Here is a 12611-nt window from a genome sequence, read left to right as displayed (position 1 = left end):
TCCGTCACATCTTCTCAACACAGCTTAACCACTGAACCTTAGAACTTTAACAGACTTCAAATATTTTGCATTATAACAGTGTCTCTCTCTTATGAAGAATGAATCACCATCATCCAACAAAACAGATGTGGAGAGACTGGTGACTGCAATTTGCTTACACTCATTTGGTCTTTGTCACTCAGTTCTCCCTTTATTTCATGTATACACATAAAATACAAACCCCCACACCTGAACCTGGTGTAGTACACACAGGAAATATCCTACATATAGCTATTAATATCAACGACAGTCATGCATAACAGACTTTGCCTCCAGTTATGAGGTCACCTACCCACAAGTTCATACAGAATCAAATCTCTAGAAAAATAAAATGAAGGGCATTTACAACTAACAAACATACCTTTCCTGCACAGAGGATATTAGAAGTATCCAAAGTATCATCCTGTGGTCTCCAGTCTACTATAACTTCATTTTCCTACAATACAAACAACAAATCTGTATAATAAGTTACACATCCCCCTATTTAGTCACAGTATGATTCGGGGCAACTTACACTATATACAGACGATGCAGATGTCAAAAACAACGCAATGCTCATTCATTAATGAAATCCAATACTTAAGAAATCATTTACAATTTCTCAAACACATCAGCTTAGCCAACAAATGTAAGAGGCTTCTACAACTGCACTGCACAAATACCTTCTCTATGACACGTAGTACTCCTGATATGAAGCTGTCCTGATCATCATTTTTTCCACAGGACGGATGAATGAACACTCCATCCTGCTCATATAGAACCTAAAACAAAGAATATAATGGGACAGGAGACAAATCATTATCCATTATCATTTTGATTCACCTATACAGGTTGAAGCGAATACCTGAAGCTTCTTACATTATCTTCCTTTTTTTCCCCTCCCCTTCTAAGATTCTTACATAAATCAAGAAGCAATAGAAATTAGAACTGATTACATTTATTCTCTAACCAATACAGTAGCTATTATTACTCCATCAAAAAGTCACCAAAATGCATTCAACAGTCTGGTGTGTTGTTGCTGAGTTTTTTTTTGTTTTGGGTTTTTTTTTTTTTTGTTTGTTTGTTTTTTTAACTAGCAGACAGAAGTTAATATGAAAGCACCACATGGCATTTAATATATTAGAAGACTTTCTTACATGGCTCACCTTTCCCCCTCATTTACTATTTAATCATGTTGAATTGATCACCTAAATTTAAACCAAAAAATGGCCCTACATTCAGCATGAGTAGCAAAGGTTCCATTTCAGTGCTGGAATATGCAAGTCAGATAAGAGAGGTTCACAGGACAATGCACTGCCCACCTAAGTTCAGCGCTTAAGTGTTCACAAAAATACATCCAAAGACGACAATGCTCATATAATTCTGATCATGCTTTTAAAAAAAAAAGAAATTAAAAACAGTTCTTCTCTACCAAAATCCAGCAGGTTCTTCTAAGCCACACTGCATACCAGAGCTCTATGAACAATGTAAACAAGCCTATTTTAAACAAGTCTTCTAGCGCAAGAAGTCCCTAATCCACCAAGATAAGATTTTGCAATCATTTTCTATGATTATGTTAGTTTTTCAAACTAAGCAGCAAACACTGTCTTAAGAAATACATGTATTTTTAAAGTCAAAATAATTTTATTTCTTAACTACTCAATAGAGAGAGCCTACATTTCTTTATTACTAAAATATCAGATCTTTTTCTGAACATACTAATTCATCAGAGATACAAATTCATCATGTCTGCAGTCAAGACAGTAAGCCAGAAGTTCAGGTGTGCAAGCAACATTGCTTGTAGGAGCTGATGAGGTCACTCAGTCTAAACTCCTTGAAGGCCTCAAGGCAACACTATTAAGCTCCCACCTAAATACTGGGAGGTTTTTTTTTCCTTTTCTCTATTACAGACCTTGATTTTCTACCAAAAACAAAAAAAAAAATTGAGATCCTCCTCCTATTTCTAACAAATACCTGCTCCGAAATTCAGTCTCCGGTTAAACACCGCAACTTTAGACGTTATTTAAATTGTGCCTTCCAGTACTTGGACCTGATTTATCACCACAATTAGAAGTATGAACCAAAGTGATCGATCACTGGGACAGCTGTTCCAGATAAAACCCTGCTTTGGAGTGATACTGGTAGATGTGCATTTCTGCCAGCAATTTCACTACGTGTAATAAACTACACCTCCTCAATCTACTATACTTCAGCAAAACAGCCCTACTACCAGTCTAATTATTAACATTTATATTCTTTTTCATCCATGTGACAGTAATCACATAACTGGAAGACTCTGCATTGCTCTACGTAACAGATTCACCTCTGCTGTAACACATGATGAAATCGAGGAACTTGGAACATGCTCAGAAGTCTAGAGGATGATGTCTGTAAAACAGAGCCCTTGTAACAGCACAGTTGATTTTATTCCTATCTTAACCCCCTCTTCCCCCCCCCCCCAAAAAAAAAAAAAACAAAAAAACTTGAGGCTGAGTTGTTATTGGATAAGAATAACATCTGACAAGTCTAATCTTGTGTTTACTACTTCTGTTATCAAATACTCAATGCAACAGAGCTTACGGAGTTGGGTTTTTTTTTTAGAACCAACAAAACACTGAAGAAACAAGCTTGAGTCAATACAGTAGCGTACAAGATGCAACAAGGTATCTAATTTGAGGAAAGATATGGCATTCACCATTCATTCCAGTCAGTCATTACCAACTCCGTGCCATGTGGAGACAGTGGCTATTCTACGGACTGAAGCGACAGAGGGGCTGTAAAAACAAGGAGCACTGCACAAAACTCAGGAAAACTGCGCAATGGCTGTCTTCCACTGAGCACAGAAAACAGAAGGAAGAGGTTCAACACGGGCTCAGTTGACAAAAAGCACCCTCTGAGGAGCAGCCTGCTCTGCACTGTTCGAGGGCGATGCTAGTTCAGGTTATGAAAGGCTGTTGAAGTAGTTATGTTCCACATCCAGCAGAATAACTGCCTGAAGTCCTGCTGTTATCCCAGTAAACAGGTGGTATCCTTCTTATACTGAAGGAGGCAGCATGGAAAATTCGTATCACAAGCTCATTATGCCGTGTATGAGGAGGAGTCAATGGGTAACGCTTGTTGCATTTTACTGTCAGAGACGTACATAAGGCGGCCTTCACCATAGCACATAAATCACAATATATCCTAGACCACAAGCCATGGTTTTGGATTAAACTCCTGTCATTTGATGGCAATTTATGGTTTTGTGCAACCAGCTAGTGAGAGGCAGCACTGCACCCAAAGACAGTGAGGTGCAGGCAACAGGAGAGCTGAACAGAGCAGGTGGTCCTGCCTGTCTTACTTGTTAATACCCATCCTGTCTGTGCTCGACACCGCTAACTGGTAAGAGCCAGTAGTGTGCATTTGCAGATCAGAAGCCAATCATACCCTGGGCTGCATCACAAGAGGGGCAAACAGCAGGGCGAGGGAAGGAATTGTTTTGCTCAACTCCGCCCTCATAAAGCCCTGTCTGGAGAGTTGTGTCCAGGCTTGGGGACCCCAGAAAAATAAAAAAAAAAAAAAAAAAAAAAAAAAAAAAAAGGGAAAGTAGTTTAGTGAGTCTGAAGGAGGCCATGAGAGACGATGAGAGGGCTGGAGCATCTCATCTATTGAGACAGACTACGGAAGTCAGACTTGTTCAGCCTGGAGAAGTCTTAAGGGAGACCTCATTGCGGCCTTCCATCACCTAAAGGTGGTTTACAGAAAAGATGGAGGGGGACACTTTAGCAAGGAGTGCAATGATAAGACAAGGGTTACTGGCTTTAACCTAGAAGAGGGTAGGTTTAGGTTAGATATAAGAAAAATTCTTTACTTGGAAGGTGGTGAGGCACTGGCACAGGTTGCCCAGAGAAGCTGTGGATGCCCCATCATCCCTGGAGTGTTTGAGGTCAGGCTGGATGGGGCACTTGGCAGCCTGACCCAGTGGGTGGCAGTAGGAGGGCTTGGAACTGGATAGTCTTCTAAGGTGCCTTCCAACACAAAACCACTCTGTGACCCTATGCTATTGTGCACTCACTGCTCACACCTTACATTCCTTCTCTTACCTCTCTGTCATACACCAGCAATTTGTTCAACACAGGACATTGGAGAAAGTGGAGAAGCTGTGCAACAATCCTGCTAACCCTGTCTTTCAGATGCTTCACACTCTCTTCCCACATATCCTTACTCACATTCTCCTTTTCTGCCAGAAATTAAAAACCAGGGCTTCAATCACTCTTTCAAGATGCCATCCAGCTTTTGACAGACACAGCATGCAGCACTTACAGAGTGAACCAGCCAGTTTGGATTGCTGAGTACTGTGGCACTGTGCAAATCCAGATTCTAGCAACTTTTCTATATTTTTGCCTCATATTATAACATCAGGTAAAAGATCTCATTGTGGATTCAACAGCTGAAGCAGCAAACAGGCTGCTCATAAGAAAGCAACTGAGTAAAAGTCTGAACACTCCACAGACTATAAATTAAGGAAAAATGGGTCTGTCTGCAAGCATTAACAACAGATACAGCAGCTGATTAGCATCTTATTTTACAGATGCTATTACAGAAGGTACCGTTTTAAGACGGTAAACAATAAAAGATGCGACACAGTAAGGAAAACAATACAGGCCAATAAAATAAATTCAATTTAGTCAGCAGCTGTTCTGAGCTAACTGATATCAACAAAAATATAATACCATAGTTCAGAGCTGGTCTTTAAGTTAGAAAAAAATAGATCTCAATTTACAAATTTGCATCATGCTGCTTTAGTTTCCACCTCCCTCCTTGGAATAGCTGAGCCTTCTCCAGGGCTCGTTAACAGCCGTCACCAGGCCCATGGCTGGGCACTGCTACATCAGTCCACTTCCAGTCACCAGACACCATATTTCAGTACTCTGCAAAGCATCAAGCTCATGTCAATTGACCAACGTGATCTTTTGCTGCAAAGAAGATATCTAAAAAGATATCTGAGATTAGTAAGTGGATAAAACTGTTTCCTTGTATGTCTTGTTTGTTGAGTCTATGGCTCAACCTGCTTCGTAAGACAGTAAAATTTCTCACCCTGCTAGTCTTAGAAGTATAAAACTCTTGCAGTCAGTTTCCAAGCAGGGAAATGAAAACAAAATATTAATGTGAGAAAGATTACAACAATGGGAACCATGTATCATAAAAAAGTACCCTGCTTTACAGCAGTAAGTTTCGCAAGACAGTGCTGTAGATCTCTTTGTCAATCCTCACTACGAAAAAATCTCAATGATGTCACCTCCATACACACATTACAGCATCACATTACTGTTCAGTAATACCTACAGTGCTACTTCAACACTTCTAAAACTATGCAGGCCAAATATCTGAGCTTAGACCAAGCTTTAACTTGAAGAGCAAGGACACCAGCAAATGACAAATAACTTCTCTGACAGCCCATGCGTCAGCTGGTAATTTGAGAAAGATCTAACAATCCATACGCTGAAGATAGACTCAACTCCAAGAACATAAATCAAAAATCATTACTGTCTTTAGAACAGCTGTAGTAATAGCCTATACACTGACAGGCTAAATTTATACTTCTCCCCACAAACAACTTTCTACCTCATTTCTGAAACCATTCTCAATTGCAAGGGTGAGAGTCAGTCCAGAAACAGTTCTCTTAAATAAGGAAAATAAATAAGCAACAAAAAGAGATGATACACCTGCTTTCTTGAATAAAACCAAAAGCTCTGAAAACAGAAGAACTTATTGACATTTTACTCGCAGTAAAAAAAATGTAATCTCTAAGAAAAGGCAAAAAAAACATCCACTGTCATTAACACAGAACAACTTTGGGCTCCATAAGTCAACAGCATTAGGTTTTCTGGAATTGCTTAACTGTACTGAGAAAAACAGTGAAAAAAACCTTCACAGTAAAAAGGAATAAAAAGGAATCTAAGGAAAGCAATACATACAGTTGCATGAGGTAACTATAGTTCATACCACATTCATGTATGAAAAAGAAACCAGAGAACTGTAAAAAAAAAAAAAATTAAAAATCAGGAGATAATATGAAATAATCAAGTTAGAGTCCATTGCTATTAATAATGTCTGGGATATAAAATTAAAAAAGAGAAAGCTATGGCAGAAGGGGAAAGCACACAGAGGGTGAAAATAAAAGCCTCCTTCTGATATGATTTGCTGAGAGAAGATTTCACTTGTTTCAGGAGGAATTTTTTCATACAGACGGTGGTGACGCACTGGAACAGGCTGTCCGAGGAGGCTGTGGATGCCCCATCCCTGGAGGCATTCAAGGCCAGGCTGGATGTGGCTCTGGGCAGCCTGGTCTGCTGGTTGGTGACCCTGCACATAGCAGGGGGTTGGAACTGGATGATCACTGTGGTCCTTTTCAACCCAGGCCATTCTATGATTCATGAAATCTGAGCCAAGGCAGTCTATCTCAGCTCTTTAGTATATCACAATATACACTCTGTAGGATTTTCTTGTGTAATGCTTTTCAAAAAATTATTTACACAATAAAAAGCATTACTTTCATGTTAGTGAGCATGATCTGCCAAGTGAATCTAAAGCACTGCACAAGCTAATACCCACTACTCTCCCAAACATCTATCACCTGAACTACATCATTAAAACACTGCCCAGACAGAAGGAAAAGCAGAATTAATTTAAGACCCTCATCATTTGGAAACACACCAAAATGCAGAAAGCCCTACATGAGAATACCAAGTCACACTGCGTTTATTCCACCTGCAGCAAAGTTTCCTGAGTTTGTGAAGCCATCGAGAATCCTGCTGCTACCCAAAGAAGCAACTTGAGACCCAGTGCCTTACATAAACCAATGAAAAAGTAATCCAGACAAAAAAAAAAGCACGTCTTTCTGTATTTTGCTCCAGCTTGCTAAAACAAATCACTTTGTGATCAAATGAGTACAGCATCCAAGCAAGCAGAAGTGCAACACACAGGTGGCGAGAGCTGCAGAAGAATGCATCTGCACACATCAACTACTTTGCAAAGTGTTAGAAAACACAAGTGTCCCTTCGTTCTCTGTTTCAAGAGCTCTTAGTAAGGTTACTGAGATGCCGTAATCAAACAACATGAAGAACAGAAAGAATGTCAAATCAGAAGTGGTGTTAACACGTAGCTGTGAACATGGAGTAACTGCCACAATGCAGAGATCTGCACAAGTTTGGACAAACCGACTTTTAGTTAAATGAACACCAAGTACAGGTTAAATTCACAAATAAACCCCCCAGCAGTATTACTGATAACTATGATAATAAAGCTGCCTTCAGAAAAAGAAAAAAAAAACACTGCAGGAGAAAGTTTTTGATAAAAGTTTATGTGAAAAATAATGCAAAATGCTCATCAGCACCCAATAAACTACCATTTAACCTGGATTTTAATGAGCAGAAAGATCTCAAGATTTATTTTTTAGGCTTTTGGGGAAGATGCTTTTTAATAAGATGAGTATCCCTGCATTAAGGCCTTGAATGAAAACAATCTACTTCACTTTCAGGATTGAGTGGAGAAGAAATACAGCAGTACCTATCCTTCCACTTGACTGAAAACTAAATTGGCATATCTGGAAACAGCCAGGAGGTCATCCCAGATCAGCTATGCTACGGCTCGAATGCCTAACAGCAATTAAGGGATTTCTGAGCTGTAACAGAGGATATGGTAAAGCTGCCCGACCAAACCAGTCCCTCCCAACCTCTCCGCAGGGGGAAGAGACGCATTTCCCCGGCAAAACCTTCACCTGAGGACCCGAGGGCAGAGCGGATACGCGAGCTCAGCCCAGCCCTCGGGTTCCACCTTGTCGAGCTCTGCTTCATCCTCAAACAGCTCTGCATGTCGGAAAGGCGACGTGAGCGAATCGGGCGGGCTGGCAGCGCTGCGGGCGGACGCGCGTCGGCTAGGCGAGCCCGAGTGCCACACGGCGACCGCCCCGGCCTCCCAGCACCGCCAGGCCCAGGGGCTGTGACGGAAACCCGTTACGCCTCACGGAGGAACGGCCCTCAGAGCCACGCAGAGACCCAGCAGCAGCCCATCCCCCAGAACGCAGCGAACCCAGCTCGGCCCCCGCGAGAGGAGGCGGCGGCGGTCCCGCGACAGCGCTCGTTACCTTGCCGCTCGGAGGCGCCGCCATGTTGCTGGAGTGTTTATGATGACGTTGCGCTCTTCACGTGCTTCCACACTGACCCACAACAACGCCCGTCGGCCCCTGGGCGGGCGGCGCATGCGCAATCGGGAGGAGACGCCCATGCGCCCGTCTCTGAGGTAGTGCGCCTGCGCGGCGGGCGGAGGGAGGTCAGCCAGCTACCTTCCTGCGTGCGTGGGTTGCGGGCTCCGGGAGTGAGACTCTCTCATAGGATTCAAAAAGGTACCGCTGGGAGTACAGCGGTAAACTCTGCACCTTCCTGCCGATGTCCCGTTACGTTTTGTTGTCATGTGACAGGACGGCATCTGACGCGCAAGTACGTGTGAGGCAAAGGAATTCGCTGAATTTCTTCATAGGGAAGACGTTGCAGCCGCTGACGTTCATTGACGCTTGCTGAATGTTTTTGGAGAGCAAAAAGCGGATGTGAGCACGGAGAGGTGATGGGTGGCCCATTTCAGCGGTGATGACAGCAGCAGTGGGGTCACCTCTGCTGGTGCACGTTTTGAAAAGCGTGGCAGGCAGGTTTTTGTTCATTGCTGGTGAAAAAGCATAGCTGGAGGTGGTAACTATGCTTTATGTAACTATATAAAAATAGTATTCTGTAGCTGAGAACTTGCTCTGTCAAATAGTGCTACTGAACTCTTTGTGGTAGCTTCCGTGGAAATAAATAAGAGGCACTACTTTTAGGGCAACCTATCTTTCTACAACAGAAGGAAAGGATGGCATCCAGAGTGACATGGACATGCTTGAAAAGTGGGCATACATTAAACCTAATGAGGTTTAACGAGGCCAAGTGCAAGGTGTTACACCTGGCACAAGGCAATCCCAGATACCTGTAAAGGCAGGGGGAGCTCAATGAGAGCAGCCCTGTAGAGAAAGACTTGGTGTTCTGGTGGACAAAAAGCTGGACATGAATCAGCAGTGTGCTCCTGCAGCCTGGGAGGCCAACAGCACCGTGGGCTGCAGCAAAAGAGGGGTGGCCAGCAGGGAGAGGGAAGCGATTGTCCATCTCTACGCTGCCCTTGTGAAACTCTATCTGGAGTATGGTGTGTAGGTCCCCAGTATGGTAAGGATGCAGAGTGTTGATGCAGGTCCAGAGGACCACAAAGGTGATCAAAGGGCTGGAGCACCTCTCCTGTGAAGAAAGGTTGAGGCAGTTGGGCTTGTTTAGCTTGGAGGAGTCTTTGGGGAGATCCCATTGCAGCCTTCCAGTAGTTATAGGAAGTTTGTAAGAAGGAGAGGGACCGACTTTTTACATGGTCTGATTGTGAAATAACAAGGGATATTGGCTTTAATGTAGAAGATAGATTTAGCTTAGTCGTTAGGAAGAAATTTTTTATTCAGAGGTGCTGGAACAGGCTGCCCAAGTATGAATGCTCCATCCTTTGAGGTGTCCAAGGCCAGGTTAGATGGGGCCTTGGGCAAACTGATCTGGTGGTTAGCAACCCAGCCCATTTAGAACTTGATAAAAAGACAAAGCTATGTGCAATTAATCCCTACGAAAGGCAACAGCTAGGGCTTGGACTAGATTGGAAGAGGACAAAAGTTATAGGAAAGATACAGTCTTCAAAAATCATTGTCCAGTAAATAGTTGATCGTCTCTGAAGCTCAATGGAGCCTGAATGCCTGTACAATCACAGTGTTCTGGTTACAGTTTCTGGAGCAAAACACATGAGAAGACATTGACCAAAAACCTTACCTTTAGAGCACTCCTGATCTTTGAATCCAGTGTTGTGCCCAGCCCTACTCAGTATGCATTTCAAAAGGAAAGAAGAGATTAGAATGAAAAGAAACTTCTGCATTCTTCAAATAGAGACTGTATGCACAGATGGGGCCAACGTTTTGCCAATATACATGTAAACTGCAAAAGCAACATTTAAGTAATTCTGAAAATAAAGTTTTATAGAGAAATGTATGCCAATAGGAGAATCCTAGAACCATGAAATATTTGTCCTTATTTAATGACGTTTTAAACCCTTGATTCTCAGGAATTCTCCAAGAAGCACCAGAGGGAAAAGGTAGCCTTCAGTGGCCATGAAACAAGTCAGAAATTAAAAGTTTTTACTTCTGTTCTGAAGCTGCAACAGGGAGCAGCACAGCACAACCTGAAGGAGCTGTCAAGTAAAGAATTTAAACCCATTTGCATTACTGCTGGACATCAGCTAGTAACTGTACTTCCAGAGTTAATATAATTTTGTTGGAAAACATCACAAGAATATACCCTATCAGGGTGTGTGTGTAAAGTCTCTGGGTGAAGAAAAATCATGCTGGTCACAGGACAAATCTTCAACTTTCTGTCTAAAGCATTACAATTTAATACATTCGTTGGCCTAAGAACTAATCTTTGGGAAATTTCCACTGCTCTTGAACTCAGCTTGGTACCCACTGAATTGCACCCCTAAGTTTAAAATTAATCTTCACTAAGTGGCAGTCCTCCACAACTAGAGTTATTCTTGTTTCCTAGAGAAGTCTTCTCTTAAAAGTGACCCAAAGTTAAACTTGAGACACTTCCCAGAGTTTGCACTGAGACTTTATTTTCCTTTGATGGAGGTCACAGAATCACAGAATTGTAGGGGTTGGAAGGGACCTCTAGAGATCATGAATTCCAACCGCCCTGCAAAGCAGGCTCCCTATAGCTCTATTCTCTTTCCACCACACAACAGAAAGAGTTTTTACTGGAAGATTCTTTGATGAACAATCAGCAGTTCCTGCAGGACTCTTCCTGGAACTTCTACTGCAGTGCATTCGTAGAGTCCCAGTCACCAACTGCCATCAAGAAATCAGAAAGCTTTGGTCCCGTAGACTAATTTACTCTGAGATGCATTACCACTGTCCAGCTAGTTTCCTAATTTACCAGGCATTTCCCTTGGGCTCTTCTAAACTTGTTCTTTTGCAAACTACCATTGCATAACACGGAACATGTCCCTAGTCAAGATGAAGAGCAAAATGACTCTTTGCTAGTGGGTTGCAGTGTCATAGGATCACTTAGAGGTGGAGGTCAGCAGGGACCATCTAAGCCCTCCTGCTCACAGCAAGACTGCTCAGCACCTTGTCCAGTTGAGTTCTGAGTTATCTCTAGTAATAGAGACAACCCAGCTTTCCTGATCAATCTGTTCTAGTGCTTGTCTTACCTTGCAGTGACAAAGATTTTTCTTGTGCTTAAATGCTTCTCGTATTTCAATTTGTGCCTGTTTCTTTTTGTCCTGAGAAGAGTCTGGCTCCATACTTTTTGCTTCCTCTCATGAGGTACTTTTAAACACTGGCAAGATCCCCTGTAACCTTCTTGAGACCTTCTTGAGCAGTCCCAGCTCTCAGCTTCTTATTACAACTGAAGAGCTCTAGCTCGAGTCCCTTAATTGCCTTTAGCAACCCTCAGTAGAGCTTGTTCCAGTATGTGCACGTCTCCCTTGTACTGGGCAGCCCAGCACTTCAGAAGTCTCTCACTAGTGCTGATAAGATCACCTATCCTCACCTGCTGGCGGCAGTCCTCCTAATGCAGTTCAGGAGGCCACTGGCCATCTTTGTAGTTTATAGTTAACGTTGTCTACCAGGACACTCAGCTCTTATCTGCAAAGCTGCTTTCCAGCCAGTCGCTGCGCTATTTCAATTTACAAACCTGAGCCATACACGATACCAAGATACACAAGCTGATACAGTGTTAGGAGATTCCTCTCTGCAAGCCCATTAAGAACACGAGGCATTCTGCTGACCTGTGCTAGAGCCCAGCCATTCATGCACCACACAGTTGGAAATCACATGAGGAGGGCATCATCACCTTGGTTGTCCATGCTTCTGTGGATTTTAACTAGCCATCTGCTCTAATAAGAAGCCACATAAAGGTAGTCAGTAAGCACGCAGCTGGAAAGTGTTCCTGGCTTTCCTGTGGGTTCTAGCTGTCACAGCTGCAATTGTAGCTATTATAGCCGTGCCAAGAGCTGCAGCAGTTGCTATTGTTGTTCACACAGCTATTTCAGCAGAGCTCCAGGCTCCGTTCCCATATTCAGAAGTGTCAGCTGCCCACACACTCAGCCACGCAAAAACCTGGCTTGCATAGGACAAGTACACATTCTGTCAAGTCCTTCCATCAAACAAACCTAATTTGTACAAACAAAAACCTTACAATAGGGAGGAGAAAAAAAATAGTGCCAAAAAAAAAAAAAAAGTCCTTCCCTGTGACCTCTTTTTCTGCTTATAAAAAAATGGATGTTTCAAGCCCTGCTTTGACAGATGTAACCCAGGCACACAGATGAAAGTTGTACCGTACCATTTCCTCTTGAGGCCAGAAGTGCTCATGCCCAGGTCTAATTTATATAGCAACAATAAAATGTAGCCTTTGGGACAAGCTAGAATCTTCCAAACTCATTTTACTGCCTTTCTCTCAATGTTGAAACAAAGAGATAACCATCTTTCCCACCTGTTCCTCTAAGAAAAC

The 12611-nt window shown here is 42.6% G+C and overlaps 1 protein-coding gene across 1 annotated transcript in view; it reads right to left on the bottom strand.

The window, feature by feature from the left end:
- Positions 1-8242, bottom strand: part of TBC1D15 (TBC1 domain family member 15) — a 28257-nt gene extending 20015 nt beyond the window's left edge. Inside the window, exons 1-3 of the mRNA XM_042815774.1 lie at positions 8144-8242; positions 702-800; positions 401-475 (exon numbers count right to left, since the gene is read on the bottom strand). Coding sequence (XP_042671708.1) covers positions 401-475; positions 702-800; positions 8144-8167 — 198 coding nt within the window. The 5' untranslated portion in view covers positions 8168-8242. The remainder of the gene's footprint in view (positions 1-400; positions 476-701; positions 801-8143) is intronic.
- Positions 8243-12611: the final 4369 nt, after the last annotated feature.

Source organism: Centrocercus urophasianus, unplaced genomic scaffold (assembly GCF_019232065.1).
Source record: "Centrocercus urophasianus isolate 14NV4802_14NV808 unplaced genomic scaffold, USGS_Curo_1.0 seq_15, whole genome shotgun sequence".
Classification (NCBI taxonomy): domain Eukaryota; kingdom Metazoa; phylum Chordata; class Aves; order Galliformes; family Phasianidae; genus Centrocercus; species Centrocercus urophasianus.
This window is presented reverse-complemented; position numbering and strand designations above follow the sequence as displayed.